This window comes from Candoia aspera, chromosome 3, assembly GCF_035149785.1.
Source record: "Candoia aspera isolate rCanAsp1 chromosome 3, rCanAsp1.hap2, whole genome shotgun sequence".
In the NCBI taxonomy this organism is placed as follows: domain Eukaryota; kingdom Metazoa; phylum Chordata; class Lepidosauria; order Squamata; family Boidae; genus Candoia; species Candoia aspera.
Window position 1 is genome coordinate 105,144,390 of NC_086155.1, and position 13,039 is coordinate 105,157,428.

The window sequence follows — 13,039 nt, forward strand, 5'->3', positions numbered from 1 at the left end:
TAATTAAAGTATACATATTAAGAAGGGCAAAGAGGAATTACCATTTGAATCTAGGGTTAAAATGTTGGCAGTGTTCATAGAAGTAGCTCATGATACATCTCTGGTATAATTTGTTAGCAAAATATCTGCATCTCTTCTCTTCATTTCAAATCTGCCAGGTTGTTCTTGAATGTCAATGTAGCAATACATTTCACTTGATAAGTTATATTTCTATAGTTATATTTTCTAATTTTTATTTTCCTTTAAAAGTCCAGATATCATTTCTTTCTTGTAACAAAGCCTACAATGCCTTCCTGAAGATAAGCATAAATGAGTGAACTATATGGCAAACATTTCAGAAATATCACTGTGATTACTCTAACCACAAAACGTTAATTGCTAAGATACAAGTACCCTTCCACTTATTTACAGTTGCCTCTTATGCATTCTTCCCTTCAACAGCACGTTGGCAGTCAAGAGATCAGAGTACCCTTTTCAACGTAAAGTTTCCATACATTCTAGTCATTCCAACTAGTCATGCAATGATGTCATCCCAACAAAATAGGGCAAAAGAGGCAATACAGCATTATTCCTAGATAAACAGGTGGTATGATGTGCAAGAGGGAGCATCGGTACATCTACTCTAATAAGTTCCAAGAAATTAGTTAGAGGCCTTATCTAGGTGACCTACTGCTTAAGGCTAAACTTGACACAGCAGGGACGCCAGGGCATTTATTTCTTGATATTATCTGGCTTATTTTTCAGGCAGTCTGTGACATCTAATTTAATATCATAATATAAGGAGAACATGGATGTGAGTGAAGTGAACTTTCCTTCATCATCTTGAGGGATGTGAAGTGAACTAGTTTTGAGTACAAAAAAATTGGTAAAGCAAGGGACATTTATTTTTCTCATGTTTTTTATCACAAGCTTCTGGGATTCAACTTATCTCAACCTTACACTAGTAGAATAGAATTTTTATTATGGTCACTGACCAGAATTGCAAACAAAAACACATTAAAAATAAAGTAAAAACAAAACAATATAAAATATTACAATTGGTGGTGGGTTCATCAGCGGACAATCAAAATCTGCCTAATTTTACAGGCAGCATAACAAAATTTCGCTACGTTCAGGGAGACTGAATCATACTGATCTGATAACAACAACTGTACATGAAAAAGATCAGAATTTCCCTGGGGTTTTTTCCAGGTAAGGAGTTATAAGGCGGGTCCTTGAATCTTTATAGAGAGTACAGTATAGCAGGACATGAGCTGTAGTTTCAATTGCCCCTTGTCTGCAGGGGCACGGTCTCAGCTCATAGGGGACTTTTTTATATTGGCCCTCCAAAACTGCTGTGGGAAGAGTGTTGAAGCATGCTAAAGTTAGTGCTCTCTCGAATTTGGAAACAGTTATGTGGTGTACGTATCTTACTGGTTTGTAAAAAGGGGTTTGACTGTTCAGGAAAACATTCTTGGGTAGAGCAGACTGGTCCTATTGGGCTTCCAGGTCTTTAATACATTGTTTAAATACGCTGAGTGCACGCTCATAATCCATCATTAAGAATGCCTCCCTGGACAACCTTACACTCTCCACATGAATAGGCAAAAAAATAAAAATAAAGGAACCACATGTCTCTCCTCCAACTTTTCTCTGACTTCATCTATTAGGCAATTATAGCAGGGGAAGCCATCTGAATTGCTGTAAAATATTTTCTTTTCCCTATTTACCTACGAAGAAGTCAGACTTGTGAATTAATGAAAAAAACAAACACTCATGACTGGTTCCACCGTGTCAGCTGTCCTTCAGAATGCCAAGGGCACTAATTATTTATTCACCATGCCACCAAGATGCAGGGAGGGAAAGCCACTCTTATAATCCAGGGCTTCTAATTTTTTTTTTTAATCTGTTCAATCATGACTGATTCTCGGACACTGCCTGGACAAGTCTCTGCAGTTCTCTTGGCAAGATTTCAGTAGTGGTTTGCCACTGCCCACTTTGTAGGGCTGAGAGAAAGTGACTGGCCCAAGGTCACCCAGCTGGCTGACTAGCACTCCCACCTTGGGCACAAAAGTTTCTAGCCTGATGCCACCACACCAAACTGGCTCTTATTCTTAATTTTTAGTGCTCCCCTTTTCCTTGACACTTCGCAATATTTTCTCTTGAGCACACATTTACCATGAACTTACTGAAACAACAATTATATTAACTGCTGTTATATTAAACAGAGTAGGGATACAAAAGACTAAAAATCACACATCTATATACTGAATGACAGTCTAGTCCTTGCAAAAACTAAGAGCTATGAGACTGTAAGAAAATTAAGGTCTTAACATACAACTCCAACAAATAGCAGGAGATATTTTAAACCACCATGAAAGATTCTGCACTATTCCCAAAGGCTGGGATAAATGGCTGTAAACCTGAGGCTGTAAACTTCAAAAGCAGTTTTAGTATTCTGACAGCTTCCTGCTTAGAAACTTAACAGGAACTTTACTAATTCAGGTAAATCCACAAAGCAAGTGAACAGTTGAGTATCAATTCAGAATGCCACTGCTATATGGCCTTTCCTGGAACATTCTTAAAAGGCTTTTAGTTCAGACAAGATGATTACAGTACAGCAGGATGTGGTTTCTTGAGCATGAAATAATAGCTTAGAACACTACGTATTAATTTTCCTTGTATAATTTACCAAGCTTAGTAGCTCCCTCTGGTGGATAGTCAGGAAACTGACCCTCTGAAGGAACACTCACAGTACGCCGCAGGCAACGCCCTTTGGTAGGCTCTGCTGTCTGTTCTTGTCCTCCCTCGACAGCCACCTGTACATGAAAAGAATACAGGAATGATACAGTTTTCAGATTTCAGTGTAAATAACTGGAAGCAAAGATTATTTTTTCCAGTACAGAAGTCTTTGCTATTGCCCTAGAATCATATTGCACGTTGCGGATATTTATTTAATAGATGATATCTGAGCCAAGATTTAACTCTGCATGCCTAGAATGGTACCTAAGACCTTGGACATGCCAAGCACACCATCTGGAACTGAGCTGGGGTCCCTTTTCTAAATTATATGTTCTTTCAACTATATTTTCTTCCTTTAAAAAAAAATGTACTATGATAAAATCAGTGGAGATAATGGTTGTGGTTGAGGCGGAAGCAATAATCATGCATGCTCAACCACTATCAAGATTGTGGCGTATATTGAGTTTGCGTTGATGTCTTAATATGAACAATTTCATACACCGAACTCTGAATTCAGCTCTTTGTCTAGCTTCCATGACTGCCTTCTGATACACAAACCATGGTTCAAGTTTACTTCTTCAACTGTGTGGTACAGAAAACAAGACATCTGCTTTTTACCCTTCAGGCAGTTGAGCTGCCAACTGAGTTGCATACTGTATATAATATATTGGGGAAAACTGCAAATGATTAAGGAATATAGAAACTGAATTACAGTAGAACAAGCTTTTGTAAAATGAGGTTAGATAAGGATTTTCAAAGTCATGGTCTAGAAGTAGCAGTCTGAAATTACAAAATTGCTCCATGAAACAGGGAAACCTCTATTTTCAAGATGTCTGAGAGTTGCTGATGAAGAAGTTATAATTGCACTGTATAGAAATTTTACTCAAGAACTTCAATTATTTCCTTCATCTGGAATTTTAGCTAAGATGCCTGTTTCCAGCTGGACACAATTTTGACAGTGTCTGCATTTTAACTTATGGTTATAGATATACTTGTTGTCAGTATATATTCAAAGAGAAAGGTTTGTGAAATTTCATAGTATTTATGAAGGCTGTAGATTAGATTCATTTGCAGTTTGTTCATTTCTCAACATCAAATGAATAGAAAATCCAGCAAGGCATTCTAGCGGTGTAAACATTTTTCCAAATGATTACTGAAAAATTTAATGCATCATCTTCTAAATAATTGAGTGGTAAGTAAGTGGCAAACCATGAACTGAACTGGCTTACAACTCACCAATAATTTCACCACTTGCCAATATTTCTGTAGTAGCCTTAAAATGTTTCAAGCTCTAATCAGGCTCATAATTGATTGCAACAGAAAGTTATTTCCAGCTTTCAGCAGTTCATTGGAGGCTGTAACTGGAGTGATTGAGCAATTTGGTCCCTTGGCCTTAGATGCCATAGAATATTCAGTGCCATCTGTCTAGTACTGGTAAAACAGATTCTCTCTTGCAGGCACCCCACCCCATGTGTCCTCCAAAATTACTCTAGGGTGAGGGGAAAAGGAAGGGAAATCCTTTTGCACAAGTGGAAATCAGCTTGCATAATTCTGATTTAGACCATAGAGTGACTGCAGATCTTTATCTGGGAAGAGAGTACTGCTGGTATTCTGATTCATACTTTGTCTAAATAAATATGCCAGAAGTAATCTCCTGAGTGAAGCATGGTTGGCCAGAAAAGCAGTTGGGAAGAAAAGCAGATCTCTACTTGCCTCAATTTTCTGATTCATAAGAGGTAGGCTATATTCTATTTGCTCTCAAAGGATCTTTTCGGTTGCCAGAAACATTCAAATCAGCCTTCCAACCAATATGTATAATGGCTAAAAGTCAAAGACTGTAGGAGCTACATTATCCATGACAATCACTAAGAATGCCAAATTATGAGTGTCAAAAAGATGTGACTGGTTTCGAGAGCTGCCAATAGGTGCTACATGCATGCCAGCATATGCTCTAAAGCACCTTTTCCCCTTCAAATCCAAAATGTTTCACATTTCTCTTATTGTTGTCTAAGAGCAACTGTATGAGGGAGGATTATTGGCGGATACTGCATCTTCTTATCAGTGAGATATTATTTAAGTGCAGGGATAATGCAGTATGTTGACAATGCAATTCTACCCTCCAAAAGAAAAATGGTGTTTGGATTCCATGCATAAAATTATTCACCTCTTAACAAAGACAAAAAGCCATTTTCTGGAAAGACCAAAGGTATGTTTTGCAATTCTTATCGGAAGTCAGAATCTTATACTTCTCAAGACATATTTAGCATCAAGGACTAGCATGGAAGCTGAAACATGTAATTACTAACATAATCAATTAATTACAGACTGAGATTTTAAAGAAGCTTTCATTCAATTATTATAAATTTCACATAATCATATTTTTTTAAGTACTACCTGCTCCTCTATTGCACACAGTAGGAATGAACTCATTGGCAGCTTTCTGCTGAATACAAGATACTTTGATAACCATGTCTCGCCTTTTCTGCCATATAATTCCAGATAATTATTTTCAGTCTGAAACAGATGTATGGTTTAAGTGTGATGTGAAAAATTACCAGGAAACTTTACAATCAATCAATCAGTCAATCAATCAATCTTTATTATGGTCATAGAGGAGGCTGGCTACAGAAGCATAAAAATATAAAAGAACACACACACATACACACACGACCTCATTTAGTGATCACAATTGGGACTGGCAACTTGGTCATTAAGCAAGTGGTTGCTAAGAGAAACACAACTGTGCTTATGTTGTTACTTCAGCTTTCCTTTGCTTTACAGACCTGCAATGGTCATAAATGCGAGGATTGGTCATAAAGTTAATTTTCTACCACCGTTTTAACTGTGAATGGTACTAAACGAGGCAGTCACTAAACGAGGACTGACTGTATAGCCTTTGAGTCAGTGTTGACACCTGGTGACTCCCTGGACAAGTTCCTGCAGTTTTCTTGCTAAGATTTCAGAAGTGGTTTGCCATTGCCCCCTTCCTAGGGCTGCGAGAGTGTGACTGGCCCAAGGTCACCCAGCTGGCTTTGTGCCTAAGGTGGGACTAGAACTCACAGTTTTCTGGTTTCTAGCCTGGTGCCTTAACCACTAAACCAAACCAATATAAAAGGAGTTATAAAAAGCTAAAAATACACGTCCACTGCCTATAGCAACTGTAGCACTTGCATAATTATATGACCAGTCTTGTTTATAGATCAAGTAATTGTGGTAATACAAACTATACAGTTGCATCACCCACAAGTTAAGCAAGGTTTTTTTTTTTTTTAAATAATCATATAGCACATTTCTATACACACAAATATGACTGTCATGCTATGCCCTTTCAGGGTAAGCATCACTATAAGCACCACACAAAAAAAAGTAAAAAATAGTAAGGAAAGAAATTGTAGGATGGTGATAAGAGAAGAGAGGGAAAAAAAGGAAATCTAGCTAACTCTAGTAAACATCAACACTATTTGTATAGATCTTCATATACTAATTCATACAATGCATTTTATTCTCTAAACTTTTCACCTTTCTCTTAATAAGGAACTCATCAACTCCATTTAATCATGACTTCCTTGGTGTTCTCCTTTCTTGATTTACAGTTTGATCCTCATTCATTCTCTCTACCTCAAAGTACTTCTTTCATACCATTTGCTCTCTTTAGTATTCAATCCATATTCATTCATCACCCATTCACCATGCATACCTCTTAAGTAACCCAGTTCCACTATATTCAACTTACTTTTATGTTTTTTAATTGACATAGCCAACTCTAATTTCCTTATTACTAAGACTATCAGATCTGGACTACAACAATCTATACCAGATCACAGCAAATAGAATTTTTGCAGCCCAGATCCAGTAGCCCTATTGTAGCAACACAGGCAAAAGCATGCGCTTATACATAGCTGCTGACACGTCTTTTGAAAGGGCTATGAACATCTGGATGATTGTTAGATGGCAAAAAAGAAACACCGAAGACCTGTTTCTGCTATCTAGAGGTCATTCAATGTTTTGTGGGCCAGATATGACAGTCCTATCTTTTGACATATGTTAATTCCTCACAGATATAACATACTTATCCTGTTCAGACTATGAGGTGGCCAGACAGAAGTATTATCAAACTCTTTATTTAAAACAACTATTTACAACAGTAAAAGTCTATGAATAAATAGGCAAGTAATCTCAGTCAAGATTGCCCAGGCAAGGGCGGATGAACAGGCAAGGCTACAGGGTCAGACTTAGGCAGAACAGCAAGGCAGAATTCAGCTAACTCTCCTATCGAAGCTGTCAGACTTGGTGATGCTGGATTGCATGGCGAGGTAGAAGCTGAAGGCGAGGTCCCATAGACTGGCATGCGGACAGGATCAGTCTGGAATGTGGAGGCTAAGCAAGACTGGACTGGAACCCTTAGGCAAGGCTTGACTCTGGAAGCTAGGCTGGACTGGACTGGATAGTCAAAGCAATGCTGATCTCTGGAAACTAGGTTGGACTTGACTGGAGAGTCTAGGCAAGGCTGAGAGCTGTAAGCAAGATTGGACTGGGCTGAGGAGTTCAAGCAAGGCTGGGAGCTGAAAACAAGGCTGGACTGGACTATCCAAGCAAGGCTGAGGATTGGAAGCAAGGCTGGACTGGACTGGAGTGTCTAAGCAACACTGAGAACAGGAAGCAAGGCTGCACTGGACTGGAGAATTCAAGCAAGGCTGGGAGCTGGGAACAAGGCTGGACTGGACTGGAGAATACAAGCAAGACTGAGGGCTGGAAGCAAGGCTAGAAGCACACCTGGATTGCACTGACGTGCAGCAACAAGATCCGGAGCTAAACGCAAGACTGTGCTCAGCAGGGGTGGCAAGGAGAGACTCGACTGGAGCAGCTTGCGCAGAAGGTGGTTCTGCAGAGGTAGAAGACACTGCCACTGGTTCCACGCTGGCTACAGGCAAAGCTTCTGACACAGGTAAGGACTCTTCCGCAAGTGCTGTGAGCTCAAAGGATCGGTTATCTCCAGCAGCTTGCTCAACGTGCGCTTGCCTTTTAACACATTCCTTCCTGTGCCTTTTCTCTTCTGCAGCCAATCGGGCTGCCTTCTGATTTGTGCGCTTCTCAGCTCTCCAGTCTCGTGCATTGATTGGAGATTTCAAATCCTTCTCTGCATTCTGCCCAATCAGTGCTTGCTCTTTCTCCTGCTCTGCTGAGTCACTTTCTGGTTCAGTTTCTCCAAGTCCTTCCTGAGTTTCGTTTTCCCCGTCTGACTCCGGAAAAGTTTCGTTTTTGGAGCCAGAAGCAGGCTGAAACCTCACAATACTAGTCATTTACTTTAGTATCTGAATTTGTGCATCCATCCATTTACCAATTTTTAGTAAACATTCTACAAAGGTATACATGTTCATCTTCTTGTTCTACTTTTTCATCATTTATTTATAGCTTCCAATTGTTCATTTGTCCTATCAAACACAATTACTTTGATCTGCTCTTGTAAATCAGGGGAAAGAGTAATGGATTTTAGAAGAAAGGGTTCACAAAATCATATATGAATCTCAGAATTATTAATTATTATTTATTATTATTCTTGAGAATCTAACATGGATTTAAGGGGGAAAAGGAAGAAGGAGAGAATATAAGAGAAGTATGTAACTCAAAGGCATTTTGTAAAATTTGCTTCAGCTATTTTCTGTGTGGACTGGCAAGTAGTCATTATTTACTGATTGCTTTAAAGATTATATATATATATTCACACACACACATACATATATACATACATACACACACACACAACTATCTATCTATCTATCTATAAAATTTGTGCTATTTTTAGACAAAATACAGACAAAACACCAAAAAACACCTGGGAGGGCTGACAGAAAGCATGCCCACTAAGAGACATATATAGGCCGAACTGTTCTACATGGAAATCTTGCACAAATGCTACTCAGAGTCCAATGCAGCTCTTGTCTCCATAAAACCCTAGATCTTGTAATTCAGCCTCAGTAACTCGTCCCCCAAAGAAACAAGTCCTGCTATGCTGACTCCTGAACACATCCTCCGTCACAGTAGCTGCTCCCTTAAGACCTGACCATGTAATCTGTCTGTCCTGTGGTTCTTGCCTCTAACACAATATGCATAAAGTAGTTTCCCAAAATGATACTCAGTTTCAGACTGTGCCCCCTGCTTCTCGGCAAAATTAACTGCTTATTACCTATGGCTTGAGGCAGGATTCCGTGGTCATTTGGGCTGCATATGCCCAGTAAACTTTGACATTCCTTTCAAGTCAATGGTCTGTGAGCCAACCTTACATCTCTTATAAGCTTCTGTTTCAAACAGCTTAGAATGGCTTTGATTAAATATATTTTTATTCAGTGAAATGTCCTTTAGAATTGCCTAAACTGTAAAGGACACACATCTTTCCAGTTTTAATAAAATACTAATACATTTCCTATATTTCGAATGAGCTGCTTAGACTGCTAAAAAAGAATAAAGGCATGGGAAAAATCTCTTTGTCTAAGGAACTTCAAAATGTTTTTCAAGTTAAATTTTTTCTCTGTGTCATTCAGTTCAGCAGTTCAAATGGCCAGCATATTGTTCAGGTCTCTTTATATAAAAATCTATTAATGTCTAATAAGAAAAAGAATTATAAATTAGAGAATGGCAATAATATCCATATTCTTTTTTTAACTGCTACCTGGATATTGTCAATCTTTCTCTTATTTTGCTTCCATATTATTTGACTCAAAACATGAAAAAAGAGCAGTATTTACAACATAAAATACAGATAACTGCTGGATTTAAAATATAAGAATTATGCAATATTAGATTTTATAATATTATAATGACAATAAGAAATTTCATTCAAAACGCTAGGAAAAGAATACTGACAACATTTGTGTTTTGCTGAAGCACAAGATTTAATGGTGGCTATAAATGTCAATTTAATTTAAGTTTTCAGTTTCGAGACTGCCCAACTCCACAATGACTCTGGGCAGCTTACAATTAAAAAGAATCAAAAAGAAAACTATTTACAGTATATCAAAGAAAAGGGAATAAACCAACCAGAATAACTAACCTCATAACACAGAAGACCAAAATGATACCCAAAAAAAGAGAGCAAAAAATACCCAAAGGGGCTTGACCACCATCATAACATAAACCCTGGGAGAACAATCAGGTTTTTAACAATCTGCAAAAAATCAGGTGGGAGCAGTATGGATCCCCGGGGACATATCATTCGAGAGGGCAGGAGCCCTTACTGAGAAGGCCTGGTTCCTGGGTCCCAGAAGATGACTTTGCATATTCCCACTCTAGCTGACTTCACTGGATGGGTAAGAAAATATGGAAAACGGTGGTCCCTCAAATAACCAGTCCCTATGGAGGACTTTAAGGGACGCGGTGGCGCTGCGGGTTAAACCGCTGAGCTTGCCGATCGGAAGGTCGGCGGTTCGAATCCGCATGACGGGGTGAGCTCCCGTTGCTAGTCCCAGCTCCTGCCAACCTAGCAGTTTGAAAACATGCAAATGTGAGTAGATTAATAGGTACCGCTTCGGCAGGCAGGTAACAGCGTTCCGTGTAGTCATGCCGGCCACATGACTATGGAAGTGTCTACGGACAAACGCTGGCTCTTCGGCTTTGAAACGGAGATGAGCACCGCCCCCTAGAGTCGGACACGACTGGACTTAATGTCAAGGGAAACCTTTACCTTTTATGGAGGACTTTATAGGTGATAACCAGCACCTAGAATTGCACCTGGAAGCCAACTGGCGATCAGTGAGATTTCTATCTTGAAAGCTGGACGGGGGGCGGGTGGGGGGCAGGGAAAAATAAAGAAGCAGATGAAGTCTGGGAACCTTTCCAGGTAAAGAATGAAATGTACATACTTTAAACAAACAAACAAACAAACTGGAATCTATTCAAGTGTTCCTGGGGTCAATACTACTCCGAAGAAAATAACTCTTTCTTACCTCCTTTTCCTTGTTCAGCAACACAAGCTGGCTGTTGGTCAGAATACAATACTTTGTCTCCCATATTATAGTTTCTGAATCAGGGGACTGGCCACAAGATAGTCTATGAGTTGCAGGTCCTTTCACATCTGGAAAAAAAATAGCATGATTAGAACATGTCAGCTACCCACTCAGCTGCTAAGTATAGATTTGGCAGATTAACACAGCAGCCCATTGCATGCTTATTCCCTCTGAGGCAGTGAAGAATAGTCAGGACTGCATCTTATAGTATGATGTGCTTACCAGATTTGCAAAAGCAGTCCAATAAATAGCTCCCCCCAGCAACCGTACTCAAATTATCACAATTTGTCAGTCTAACCACCTTTAGCAATACAGCATCTATGCCAACAACTGCGGATTCTATGTGAAATTTAGCCTAAAAAGACACATACAAAACACTTTCCCAAACTGGAAAAAGTTGCTTTTTTCTTAGCTCACAGTATAAAGGTGTACAAAGATAGATAACATATTAAGTCTCCAGCTAGTTTTGCCCATGTGATGCAGTTTCCTTATACCACCATAAATATCAATGACAGTATTGGGTTAGTGTGGATATAATGGGAATCCATAATTTCCCACTACAAGAACAAAGTGCAGCAAGCTTTAGGCTAGTCTATTCTTCTGGTCTTTGCCTTCTTTTTTATTTACACGAGGAGATACTATTACTTCTATACCAAACATCCAGGGAGGGTAAAATGCATGAGCCTAGGGCTTGCCATGGCTTGTTCATACAGTGTGGGAAAATACCATCTCAACTGAACTGTTGCCTACAGTCTAAAGTATGCTATCTTATCAGATTAATCAGTGTAAGAACGGGGCCTTTAATATTCTGTTTTACAAACAGAAATTTGGACAATATAGTAATTTGCTCGACAGAATTCATGGCAGACAATTTTGAATGATATTTCAATTACAAATGTTTACATTTTTACAGCAAAGAACTCAAAAACTCTTCACATACTGATCATACCCAACTCAATTGATGAAGTAGATTCTATCATAGCTGGATCTATATTATTGGGCCTGACAGAGTGCACCTGCCTATGCCCATTGAATACATTAACGATTGAGATGATAGAATCACAGGACTGAAAGACAGCTGAAAGTCATAGATTCAAAACCATGCTACTGCAGGAAACTGCTATAACAGCATGAAACCCTCTAATAAAGGTTAACAACTTTTCTAAACAATATTGCCCATTGTCTGCAATGGCTATCAAACAGCTTCTCCAACTGACTCCTCTAAAACATACTGAAACAACAACAAAACTTACCACACTCTTAAACATTCTTACAAGACTTTTCAGAGAGGGAATAATCTAAAGTGGAGACATTGCTCATGCTCGCATTATATAAATAAACCTATACAATTCTGTGTTAAGCAATCTTCAAAACACTACTGTATAATTATAAATCTAAACTCAAAAGAATCCATTGTAAGTGACTTTTCCCATTCAGAAACTTAAATAATATACTGACAATTTGCAGAAGTCCCTCCAACAGAGCTATTAAAAATATTGTTTGGTATGTAATAAGAAAACTAAAATTATGGGAGACTGCGAAAGTGCTTTAAGAATAGTGGTGGATGAACTAGGGATTTGCAAAATGTTCACGTGAGGAAGAGCTAGTTTTGGTGATCCATGGTCTGATTGAAACATGTCCTTTGAGGAAGAAGTGTTTTGGGAAGGAGTGGGAGAAAGCCAAGAATATTTGTGACAATGGCAGATATTTTCTCCAAGGTCATGTCTGTGGCTCTCTATGTGGGAAAGGATCAAACTATATTTTAGTGTGTCATCTAAATCAGTCTAAACCAGGGTTCCCTCAAGGACTGATCAGACTATCCAAGGGGTCAATGTTGTTGTTGTTATTCATAGTACTATTAGTTAAAATCTTCAGCAAAGGATCGTTACCTTGTCGTGGTGCTGGAGCTTGAGCACCTCAATGATGCCATGAGCTAAACCGTGAAGGGCCACCCAAGACGGGAAGGTCATGACAGAGAGGTCAGACTAAATGCGATCCCGGGGGAAGGTAATGGCAACCCACCCCAGTATTCTTGCCATGAAAACTAAATGGATCAGTACAACCAGAGATATGTCGGTATACCATCGGAAGATGAGACCCCCAGGTCGGAAGATGGTCAAAATGCTACTGGGGAGGAACAGAGGATGAGTTCAACTAGCCCCAGACGTGATGACGCAGCTAGCTCAAAGCCGAAAGGACGGCTAGCGGCCGACAGTGCTGGTGGTGAACGGCGAATCCGATGTTCTAAGGATCAACACACCATTGGAACCTGGAATGTAAGATCTATGAGCCAGGGCAAATTGGATGTGGTTATTGGT

At 39.2% G+C, this 13,039-nt stretch overlaps 1 protein-coding gene across 1 annotated transcript in view; it reads right to left on the reverse strand.

Moving 5' to 3' along the window:
* Positions 1 to 13,039, reverse strand: part of RASAL2 (RAS protein activator like 2) — a 209,094-nt gene that overhangs the window by 100,078 nt on the left and 95,977 nt on the right. The window contains exons 2-3 of the mRNA XM_063298479.1: positions 10,662 to 10,789; positions 2,672 to 2,798 (exon numbers count right to left, since the gene is read on the reverse strand). Coding sequence (XP_063154549.1) covers positions 2,672 to 2,798; positions 10,662 to 10,789 — 255 coding nt within the window. The remainder of the gene's footprint in view (positions 1 to 2,671; positions 2,799 to 10,661; positions 10,790 to 13,039) is intronic.